Source organism: Phyllopteryx taeniolatus, chromosome 12 (assembly GCF_024500385.1).
Source record: "Phyllopteryx taeniolatus isolate TA_2022b chromosome 12, UOR_Ptae_1.2, whole genome shotgun sequence".
Lineage (NCBI taxonomy): Eukaryota > Metazoa > Chordata > Actinopteri > Syngnathiformes > Syngnathidae > Phyllopteryx > Phyllopteryx taeniolatus.
In genome coordinates this window covers 23,056,493-23,068,002 of record NC_084513.1, presented here as the reverse complement: position 1 = coordinate 23,068,002, position 11,510 = coordinate 23,056,493, and the positions used below count along the sequence as shown (strand labels likewise).

The 11,510-nt window shown below is 42.8% G+C and overlaps 1 protein-coding gene across 2 annotated transcripts; it reads left to right on the top strand.

The window, feature by feature from the left end:
* The first annotated feature begins 438 nt into the window (after positions 1-438).
* On the top strand, positions 439-11,343 carry cdc16 (cell division cycle 16 homolog (S. cerevisiae)). 2 transcript variants are annotated; one of them, XM_061791971.1, is made up of 18 exons: positions 439-685; positions 834-888; positions 1,962-2,059; positions 2,247-2,285; positions 2,950-3,087; positions 3,615-3,774; positions 4,328-4,422; positions 4,573-4,706; positions 4,786-4,865; positions 7,323-7,372; positions 7,436-7,509; positions 7,577-7,702; positions 7,922-8,074; positions 8,158-8,221; positions 8,898-8,959; positions 9,033-9,168; positions 9,593-9,683; positions 10,804-11,343. In XM_061791971.1, exons 1-18 carry the CDS (start codon positions 623-625, stop codon positions 11,058-11,060), a joined length of 1,875 nt encoding a protein of 624 aa, XP_061647955.1. In that variant the 5' UTR covers positions 439-622; the 3' UTR covers positions 11,061-11,343. The 2 variants fall into 2 exon arrangements, with proteins under 2 accessions (XP_061647955.1, XP_061647956.1); XM_061791972.1 differs by having other exon boundaries at positions 671-762.
* The last annotated feature ends 167 nt before the right edge of the window (positions 11,344-11,510 follow it).

The following is an 11,510-nucleotide window of genomic DNA, read 5'->3' as shown; positions in this document are numbered from 1 at the left end:
TTTGTTACCGATACTATTTACTCTGGGATCTCGATGCTAAGAGTCATACTAACTTTGTGAAAATGAATTGTATATCATGAGCCAATACGCGTTGAATATAAATGTAATCTAATATATTGTAATATAAGATAATGTAATGTAATGCAATAAAATGTCATATAACATAACATAATACAATATGGTATAGTATAACAAAATATTATATAATACACTGAGTACATTAGTTATAATCATTCGCAACTGATGTACATGTTCAAATTAAGTAAATTCAAAGGACTGTGTTTTTAGAGTACGTAAAGTATAAAATAATGTTACATTTGAGTTGACTCGAACTAAAATAAATAAATAGATAGTTATAATGAAATACAAATTTGAAAGGGAAAGCCTGAAAACGTAATTCAGGAGGAACCCTTTACGCGGACGACGCAGTTGTCGTTTCCTATCGACGGAGTTTTACGAAGCACCGGTAGCGCCCGTTGCAAGGGAAGCCGCGGATTTGATTTCACGCAGGCTAGCAGGCTAGCAGGCTAGCACGTACGCCTCAATTTAGCTGCGTGTCAAACGCTTACAACTTCTTTCTTAACGACGACATGTATTTGACATTTAGGTCACCTGCGTGAAAATGCTCCAGTTTAAAATGAACCTTGACAGACTTCGAAAGCGAGTGCGGCAGTACATCGACAAGGTACGAGGAGGCTATGTCATGTGGAGTTAGGAGTTCGCATGCTAGCAAGCAGGCTAACCAGCCTGCATCCTGCTGCGGTAAATGTGCGCGTTTAAGCAGCACGACGTGATGCATTGTGAGTGACTCTTGTCCATGTGTGCAATTACAGCAACAGTACCAAAGCGCACTGTTTTGGGCCGACAAGATAGCGTCTCTTTCTCATGGTAAGTTGCCGACTTTATTAGTAGCCGGTGTCAACAACCATTTTCATACTGTCAGTCAAAACGAATTGTTTGAAGAGATCATTTGTTTTAGACAACCTATGTGTGTTTTACTTGTTTCTTACTAAGAGCTAAATACTGTTTGAGCTTCGCATAAGATCGAAGTGGTAAGCCCAACTCGTTTCCCAGTGTGTGTTTTCTTTTTTTTTAAGTGTGATTGACCACAACATGTAATTAAAAAGAAGACAAACGTGATTGGGTGGAGGTTTTTATTTCAAGCCAATCAGCCTTATTCAAACGAACCCAATTCTTGCGCCGTTTTTTATTATTATTATTATTATTATTTTATTGAATTTTTTAACCTATCCTGCTCGTCTGCTAGGTCAAGCACAATGTAACAATCTGTATCCCGTTTGTGCCGGAGCAGTTTCGCAGTACACCACCGCTGTGGTTCTTTGTATTATGATGGATATTTCTTGAAAATCTCAGTTGGCCAGAACGAAGTTAAAGGGGAGTGACAGGAAAGAAACCGGTGAGGACAGAGAGAAAAAGCAACAGATGAAGAAAAGAAACAAAACAAAGCACTTTGAAATACCCCATTTGGCTTAGTTGGCTCTTGATTGTTTGACCTCCAGTTGTTCTTTTCAAATGTAAACAAACATGTCTGACAACTGTTATAAACAACTTTTTTTTATAGTTTGAATGTCAACAGTCTTTGCAACAAACAATTGTTTTTGGGGGACCATATTCATTGTTTTTAGAATAGCTCTCTAATGTAACCTTTAGATATAGTTGCTATAGTCCGTAGTGTATATTGCTCTCTTTTAGTGGCACATTGTGTAATTTCAATTGAAGCAGATTAAAAACTAAATAAACAAGTTGATGACTCTAAGTTGTCCGTAGGTGTGAATGTGAGTGTGAATGGTTGTTGGTTTCTATGTGCCCAAAACTGGACAATATTTGTCCATTACAAGCAGATACTGTTCTGCTCCACAAAAATGGTTGTCTTTCCTGTGACATGATTTTAAATCAATGATGGATTGACCTAACTCTCTTTCTGGGTTTATGACGTCCAGAAGATCCACAGGACATTTACTGGCTCGCTCAGTGCCTTTACTGGACATCGCAATATCACAGAGCCTCGCACGCACTCCGCTCGAGGAAACTCGATAAGGTACGGTGTTTCCTGGAGGCTCATCGTACCGAATGTTTGGGCCAACCGCTGTAACGCAAACTGTTTGCTCGAAACGCTAAGTTTATTCATAGAATGAGGTCTGTGTTTGATGAATGCAATGATAAACATGTTGTTTTTCACAGTTATATACTTTTATAGTGACACTTTCTTGTCCCTTCTTTCGCAGCTTTATGGCGCTTGTCAGTATCTCGCTGCACGGTGCCATGTAAGTTGCTGGAACATGCGGTGGAACCTCTTAAGTCGAACACAATATTTGGGTTTGTTATCATTTTGAAACGTTTTTTTTTCACATGGAAATAATCTGTTGCCGGGTCAAACTGTCGCCATAAAAGATTTTAAAGATTTTACGGCCAATGTTTTGAGTAAAATCCACAACGGTCATTCAAATCATCATCGTCAAAATAAGTTATAGTGAAGTGTAAAAAAAAAAAAAAGTATATATATATTTTTTTTTAAAGATTCCACATTGTCATGCAAATGTTAAAAGATGTTAATAAGTGTAAAAGGTAAAATCAGTAAAACATGTTGCAATTTGTTACCGATTTCCTTTTACCACACTTTTTGAGACTGTTACTTATGGAATAATTGTTGCAAAAAAGAAGCCAAAAGTTAATATTTTGATACTCATTAAACGGATGTCTAACAAAGCACCCTGAGGTCCTGCGTGAGGCCCAATTGAGCCCCAAAGTTCTTGTTACTTAAGATGAGTATTTTTGCCACGAATTTCCAGTCAAATTCGAATTGTACAAGGTGGTGTTCGACTGTAGCGGTTGCACTGTATTCAAAAGATTATAATGAGACTGATTGATTAAAAGTATAAGGGACTTGATGGATGGGTGTTTGTTTGTTTGTTTGTTTGATTGTTTTAGTATGCCGCCAAAGAGTTCCAGCAGGCCTTGGATATTTTATCGGAGGAGGCAGGTTGTAAGAAGCTGCTGGACAGGAGCGTGAAGGAGGAGGTCGGGACGCCCGAGGCAAGCAAAGACTGGGACATGTCGCCTGCCTCTGTAAGTCGGAAGCTGGATGTCGCTCAATCACAAATGCAATATTTGCACTGTTCTCTCAACATTAAATGCCTTAATGTGTTATTAATGGGGCAAAAAGCAGAATCTCTGATCTCAGAGGCTCTGAGCTAATCACACATTCAACTGCTAACTGTAAATCTGATACGGTTTACTTTTTTTGTTGTCAGAATGACTCGTGGCCTAAAACGTTTGCGTAATACTCTTACTTCACGACTTTACTACAGCAAACTAGTTGGGCCCGAGTTTGTTGCGCCCTCTGCTGGTGGCTGCTAAGTAGTAAAATGCATTTTGTCTCTGTTGAGGGAGTTTAAGTTATGTGAACATTGGCTGATGATCAAAAATTCTCCCGGAAAGAGTACATTGTTTTGTGTGTGTGTATATATATATATATGTCAGAATATGTCATGTGAATACACAATATACAAACGTGCACGTTCTGCAGCCAAGAGGCAGGAGGAGGGAGCGAGTGTTGTGTTGACACTGGGCTCAGATCAGTGTTCCTGTTTCAGATCAACAGCTCCATCTGCCTCCTGCGCGGCAAGATCTACGACGCCATGGACAACCGGCCGCTGGCCACCTCCAGCTACAAAGAGGCCTTGAAACTGGACGTCTACTGCTTCGAAGCCTTTGAGCTCCTCACGTCGCACCACATGCTGACGGCCCAGGAGGGTAAGCACGCAACTTTTCCAAACATGTCAAAATAGAATCCTCCATTTTCCCACCAGCAAAAAGAAGGGGGAAAAAAACTGTTAGGTATACAGTAATTATCTGTTTGTTGATTGTTCATACACGTTTATGAAAAAGCTGACTGTTGAGCCCATCTCTACTTCAATTTTTAACAAAACTGCAGCACATTAGCCGTTCTCAGGTGAATTAAAGTGTGGCTTCTTACGGCTTGTTGAGATCAAGTTCCCTGCGCAGTATTCGAGATGGTGTCTGTAAAGATGATTCGTGTTCCAGTAAGTCGACACGGACGTGCGGTCACTCCACAATGTTGCGCGCATCTGTGTTTATGTTCCGCAAAGCTACGTGGCTTATTTCTTTGGTCCAACTTTGCCGCATTTCTTACAGTTTCATATCTGCATGGTAGTCCTTTTTATTAAAATCTGCAGTCTAACTTGCCATAGTTTGTAATATGAGTAAATAAACGCCATGGAACACTGTTAGTGGAAATGTGGTTGAAAATAAATGGTAAACCTGTCTGTTGTTCATCGTTCAACAGAGAAAGACTTCCTGGACTCGCTGCCGCTGCGTCAGCAGTGCACAGAGGAAGAGGAGGAGCTGCTTCATTTCCTATTTGAGAATAAGTTAAAGAAGGTAGATCATTTTTATTGAAGGAACCAGAATTAGTTTTTCTTTTAAGACTATTAGGCCAGCACCGGAAGCTAAAGAACTTTTCATACAGCGCTCATAGAATTCTCTAAGATTGTGCCGGTGTGCCTTAAGCGTTTGTCTTTGCCACGGCAGTACAACAAGCCCAGTGACATGGTGGTGCCCGCCATGGTCAACGATCTGCAGGACAACCTGGATGTGGTGGTGTCCCTAGCCGAGAGACATTATTACAACTGTGACTTCAAGATGTGCTACAAGCTCACCTCCACGTGAGTCGTCCTGCACTCGGACTGCGTGCGGCGCTGAAGTTGCGTTCAGCTCACCTAGTCTTCCTTTGTGCCCTTCTAGGGTGATGGTTAAAGACCCCTTCCATGCTAACTGCTTACCGGTGCACATAGGAACTCTAGTTGAGCTGGGAAAAGCAAATGGTAACGACCTAAACGCCTTCTTGTCGGACCCGCTTCCGGACAGTGTAACCTCCAAAGTCGAACAAAACGAGTTCAAACCGTCATTGTGTGTGAAATCACGTGAGACTGGAACTAATCAAAGGCGTGACTCCAGGTACCGTATTTTCACGACCATAAGGCGCACTTAAAAGTCTTACATTTTCTCCAAAATGGACGAGGCGCCTTATAATGTGGCGAGTTCCAAAATCTATACATGTTGTTGTGTGATGAGCGCTCCGCTTGACTGACTGGGAGCATTTCCTGCCGACACGCTGCTTATATAGAGGAATGGCAGACGTGACTGAGGACAGCATGCGGACGTTAAAGGGGGATGGGTGCGCGTGACAGAGGGCGCTAAAGGCACGCCCCCAGTCGGTACATAGCGTCTGTATGTGCATTGTGCAAAACATCGGTTTGGCTAAGGACCCCTGAAAATGGCGCTTACGAAGCACAGTTTAAACTGCAAGCTGTCAGTTACGCCGAGAAACATGGGAATCGAGCAGCCGCGAGAGGATTCAAGATCAACGAATCCATGTTTCGCAAGTGGAGGAAGCAGGAAAACGAGCTTCGCCAAGTCAAGAAGACGAAGCTGAGTTTCCACGGAAACAAGGCAAGGTGGCCCGAGTTGGAAGACCAACTCGATCAATGGATTAATGAGCAAAGAACAGCCGGGAGAAGCGTCTCCGCAGTCACCATTTGACTGAGGGCAATAACGCTTGCAGAAGAAATGAAAATCGAACATTTTCAAGGAGGTCCATCTTGGTGCTTTCGTTTTATGAAACGGCGCCATCTATCCATCCGGTCAAGGACTACCGTGGCGCAGCAACTTCCGGCGGATTACAAGGAAAAGGTGGCCATCTTCCGCTCCTACTGCAGCAAAAGATTACCAACAAACACATCCAGCCCAACCACATCACCAACTTGAACGAGGTGCCGCTCACTTTCGACATCCCGGTGAACCACGCTGTGCAGAAAAAGGGGACCACCACGGTAACGATACGCACAACGGCGCACCAGAAGTCGGCTTTTACTGTTGTGCTTGGTTGCCATGGTAATGGACAGAAACTGCCACCTATGGTGATTTTTAAGAGGAAGACGCTGCCTAAAGAAAAGTTTCCAGCCGAAGTCATCGTTAAGGCCAATCAAAAGGGCTGGATGGACGAGGAGAAAATGAGAGAGTGGCTGAGTGAGGTGCACGTAAAGAGACCGAATGGTGTTTTTCCACGTCACCGGCAACGACTCCGACAATGACGAGAGGGAACCCGGCGTGTTTGATGGAGAACTTGTCCAGCTGTTCATTTCGGATACAGAAGGTGAGAACTTTGATGGATTTGTGGATGAGGATTGATCAAAAAAATAACGTGAGTACATTGTTAAATACTTCAATAAAGTACAACCGAACTCAGTTTTGCTCCCGCCGCCTGTTTAGCAACATTGTTTTAGCGTGCATGAATGCTACCGTATGTTTTAAGCTAGCGTATGTTTTACCATGCCTGCGCCCAATAATACGGTGCGCCCTATGGTCGTGAAAATACGGTAGGCCTTATTGGTGACTCCCAGGAGGAAACGTGATGTTGGGTGGCATTTCTATTAAACAAAATTTCAGCACAACCACACATGTGACTACAATTTTATTTATTCTTTTGACAGTAACAGATTAGTAAGTAAAATGAATTAAAAAAAACAAGTAAAATCACACAGAAAACGTAGTACAAGCAGGAAGAAATGACATTTTTAAACTTGAAAATCAAACCCGTTGAACAAACCATGTTTATAACAAACAAATCTTATGTAAAAAAAAAAAAATAATAATAATAATAATAATTCGTAAACAGGAAAATAATACGCTACTGTTGACAGTAAAATGCAGGCAATTCCGCAGACAAATGATTTGTGGCACTCCAAAAAGGCAGTTCCTGTCCAGCACAACGCAGAGGGGCTCGGCACAGGATCGACGATGTCCCTTTTCTGTTTGTGCGCCTCACGCAGCGTTTGCATTTCTTTCGAATCCTGAACCTTAGACTTGTGCGGCACGTGCTAACCACTAACTCACCGTGCTGCCTGACAAGAACGTGTCAGAAACTGCAGGTACAAATTCATTTTAGCAAAGCACATGATAGCAGAAATACACTTAACCGTTCGCTATTATTAATTTCAGCAATACCTATGAAACTCTACCAAGTGACCCTCCCCGTGACGTGCCTGTCTGGTGTCTTCAAAGGGTTAGTCGGTATACTTTATTTGGGTTTTATTATACAACATGTTTTTATGCTTGTATGAAAGTTGAAAACTTGTAACTTTTCAAACTTTTACCGGTCGTCAGATTTCTTTCAAGCCGCGTCACGGAAGATCTTTTGTCCCACTTCGGAGGTTGCACTGCACTGATGTCGATGAAAGTCTTTTCATGTGCATGTACATCTGTGTGCCTTTCTCTTGCAGAGTTGTTTTATTTATCGCACAAACTTGTGGATTTGTATCCCAACAACCCGGTAAGTGTCACTTCTTCCAGTCAAGTTTTTTTGCACAACGATGAGCTAATAATGCGTTTTCAGGTATCCTGGTTCGCCGTCGGCTGCTACTATCTGATGGTCGGCCATAAAAATGAAAACGCCCGTCGCTACCTCAGGTATTGATGTTGCCGATCGTGTTTAGGGTAAGGCGTTTGGCAAGCTAATGCTTTTCTTGTCCCTTAGCAAAGCCACCACTCTGGAGAGGACGTACGGCCCGGCGTGGATCGCCTACGGTCATTCCTTCGCCATGGAGAGTGAGCACGACCAGGCCATGGCTGCCTACTTCACAGCCGCACAGCTGATGAAAGGGTACGGCTCGGACTCAAAAATATATTTCCCAAATCTCACTATTCACGATGAGTCTCCGTTATTCTTTAAAGGCCTCACAGTTCGTGTAATAGCGCCACCTGTTGCTTTTGTCGTGCACTCAACAGCCTATAAAACGCAGCGTTATGTTGTTTGGCAATCACTTGTTGATGCGCTCCTCGTACTTTGTGGTTTGTAATAGAGCACATCTTCCTTGTCCAGGTGTCACTTACCGATGCTGTACATCGGTCTGGAGTACGGCCTGACCAACAACTCCAAGCTGGCCGAGCGCTTCTTCAGCCAAGCGCTGAGCATCGCTCCGGAGGACCCTTTCGTCATTCACGAGGTGGCCGTGGTTGCCTTTCAGAACGGCGAGTGAGTCACACGCGCGCTGAACAAAAGAACTTCATTTGCTGGGACTTGGGTTGCGAAAACCTTTTACCACGTCTGCCTTTCAGCTGGAAGATGGCGGAGCGGTATTTCCTTGACGCCATGGAGAAGATAAAAGCCATTGGGAATGAGGTAGCCGCCAAATAATGAACACGAGCGCTGCGAGCAGCTACTCGCACCCCTGGCACGCAGCGTAAAAATGTGTCGTTGTCGTTCCACTTCACAATTATATGCTGCTTTGCGTTGGTCCCATAAAATGTCAACAAATATGTATACGTTTGTGATTAGAAGAACCCCCCAAAATATACCTACTCTACATACAGCGATAACATAAACGCGTGATGTGTGTACCGAGTTTGCCAGAAGGAATCGCTATGACGACGAGTAAATAGGTGGTTGTGGTTGTCTTCTGGCCTCAACTGTCCTCGAAAGTTTGACATTAGGAAACGTGTGAGCATCTGGAATGAAGATATTATTGTTGGTATTTCCGTCATTTTTTAAAATTCATCTAAAATGGGTATTATTTTATTTTAAAATTTTAGATTTTGTATTCATGTATACATTTTGAATGTAAAAAAAAATGTTCCGTTTATTTTCTTCAATTAATTTGTTGTATTTAAACTGTTTTTAGTGAACATTACTTTTTGATAAAAATTCTTTTTTTTTTTTTTTTAATTTGTTTCATTTGAAAATGAATACAAATCTGCCGTTTAAGCTGAAATGTTGAAAAGTATTTTAGTGTTTCATTGACTCCTAATAATTGTTGCTACCTTAATTCTTTTCCACGTCGTGTCTCATTCCATTCAAGGTGACTGTCGACAAGTGGGAGCCGTTATTAAATAACCTGGGTCACGTGTGTCGCAAACTCAAGTAGGTGGCGCTGCTTCCTTCGTGTTGCGTTCGCCCTTGGACTTGAATCAAAATGGGCTTTGCGTTTGCGCAGGAAGTACGAGCAGGCTCTGGAGTACCACCGTCAGGCGCTGGTGCTGATCCCCCAGCACGCCTCCACCTACGCCGCCATCGGATACGTGCACAGCCTCATGGGCGACTTTGAGAGCGCCATCGACTACTTCCATACGGTAGTGCTTTTTCAAATCAAATAACCTCACCAGACACTACATTTGGCAGTTTAGGGCTTGCTGATGCATCCATTTCATAGATCTGAGTTTGTTTGTTTTATATATATGTATATCCACAGTGTGTGTACATATATATATTCTCATTTTAGATAATGTCACCATTATTTGCTGGTTTTTTTTTTTTTTTATAAGGAAATCTGAATTTTGTGGGTGAAAAACATAGTACGAAGTACATCTGCCCAATATAAAAGAAGAGCTCTTGAATCTCCCCATTGTGGTATAAATGAAAGCATATCTTATATTTGTCAGAAATTCAGCTTTTTACAGCAGAGGTGGGGTGACCCCTAATGAAATGGGAGCATAGCTTTTGTTGGACTTGACTTTAAGTCACTGAATTTTTTGTTTATCTCCCCCTCCCCATGAGGCACTTGGACTGAAACGAGACGACACGTTTTCCGTGACGATGCTCGGCCACTGCATCGACATGTACATTGGCGAAACGGACGCCTACGAAGGTACAACGCACTCGCTTTTGTTTATCTTAACGTTTTCCCGTAGGAAAATTAGAAATCAAAATAACCCATTCCAGAGCCAAATCCATTTTTTTAATAAGTGTGAAAAGAATTTAAATGGCAGTATCAAATCAAAAAAGTGCAATAAAACTATTCACGGCATGTGACATTAGTTTAGTGCTAAAGCACGTGGTGACCCATTGCAATCATTGAGCATTCCCAACTGGCATACAAGTATAAAAAGAAGTTTACCGCTCCAAACGGTATATTCAGACTTCATAACTGCACTCACCATTAACTTGGAGGATTCATGTGTGTGTCTGGGAGGTGAGTCTCTTCACAAAAAGCCCAATCACAGTCAAGCTTCCACTAAATACTTTATTCTTTTATGAATGGTCTCAGCCTGATTGCTGTTTTGCCGACAGTGGATATAAAACGTCTACACAACCGTTGTTTTTTTTTTTTTTTTTTCTTCTTCTTATGTATTCCTTAGCACCTCACAGTCTCTCACGTGTTTTTTTTTCTCTCCCAATTGAAGTTTACTGTTAAACTGACACAAGACCAATGAGAATTAAGCATTGTATATTTAAACAGCAAACCGTCCAACCAAACTTTTTTCTAATGAAACTCTGCTAGCTTAATGCTAACATATAATGAATGTCAAAGGCCATAGACTGGCTAACGGCAATTGGCATAGATGTTCTAGTAATTCTAAACCTCCAAAGAACTGCTACTTCCACACACGGATCAGCAACACATACAAACAACATCCGACGATATTGTGAGGCAAATTCCCCGTTCTGTGGGAACAATAGATCTTAAAGCGGCAAAACGTGGAACTGTTTTACACTGAAGGCATCGTCTCCTCGCTGTTAATCACGCCGCATCTCTTCAAGCAGACTTGCGGCATTAAAAGCAATTATAAACCTTTTGAGTGGCGGGCCATCAGTTACTGGTGGATTTTCACCGTTCGCGGCAGGACTCGTTCTCAATCTCCCGCAAATAGCTAAGCTATGTCTGCGTCTCCAGAATTTCCCGCGAGTATCATCAAAACGTTCCTCTTTCCCATCCCTGTTGACGCTGTGTCTTTTTTTTTTTCCCCTCCCAATTTGGGCTCGTGAAGGCACCGACATCGGCGACAAGGTGCGGGGCAGCGCAAACACGCAGACGCTGATGAAGACGCTCAACGCGGCGACGGAGCCCGCCGAGGCGCCGGCCTCGCCGCGACCGGAGGACGCCAGCGCCATGATGGTGGAGACGCCGCTGTCCGGCCAGGACAAGATGGTGCTGGACATGCCGCTGCGGCTGTCGCTGACGCTGGAGTGCGACATGTACGAAAGCGACGTCATGTTGGACACCCTGTCGGACACCAGCACGTGATTTCGAAGGGACGGGTTGTCACCTTTGACGCAACCCGGCGGGGAAGGATTCGGAAGGAAAGTTGGGGGTCAATGATGAGAGCTGAACTTAAATGCGGAGATTACGTGAAGATGCCCGATTGTTTGGAGCCAACGCAAACTTAACCTCACAACTTGAAAGACGCTCGTCACTTTTTTTAATGCTCCTCCTCTCGGCGCTACCTGTGGATTTTCACCGCAAACGCAGACAAAAGTGCAAGCAAGTTCATTTCAATAAATCACGCATTTGTCTTTAAAGATTTTAACACATGAGTGTGTGTGTGTGTGTGTGTCATCAATTGGCTGTGTGAAAGTTCAACAATAGGAAATACAACCCTTTAATTCTTTCATCATTTGCATTTACACTTCATTTTGACATATAGTGTTATAATATACTCTTACATTTCAGTCAAAATGTTGGTGTTTATTTCAG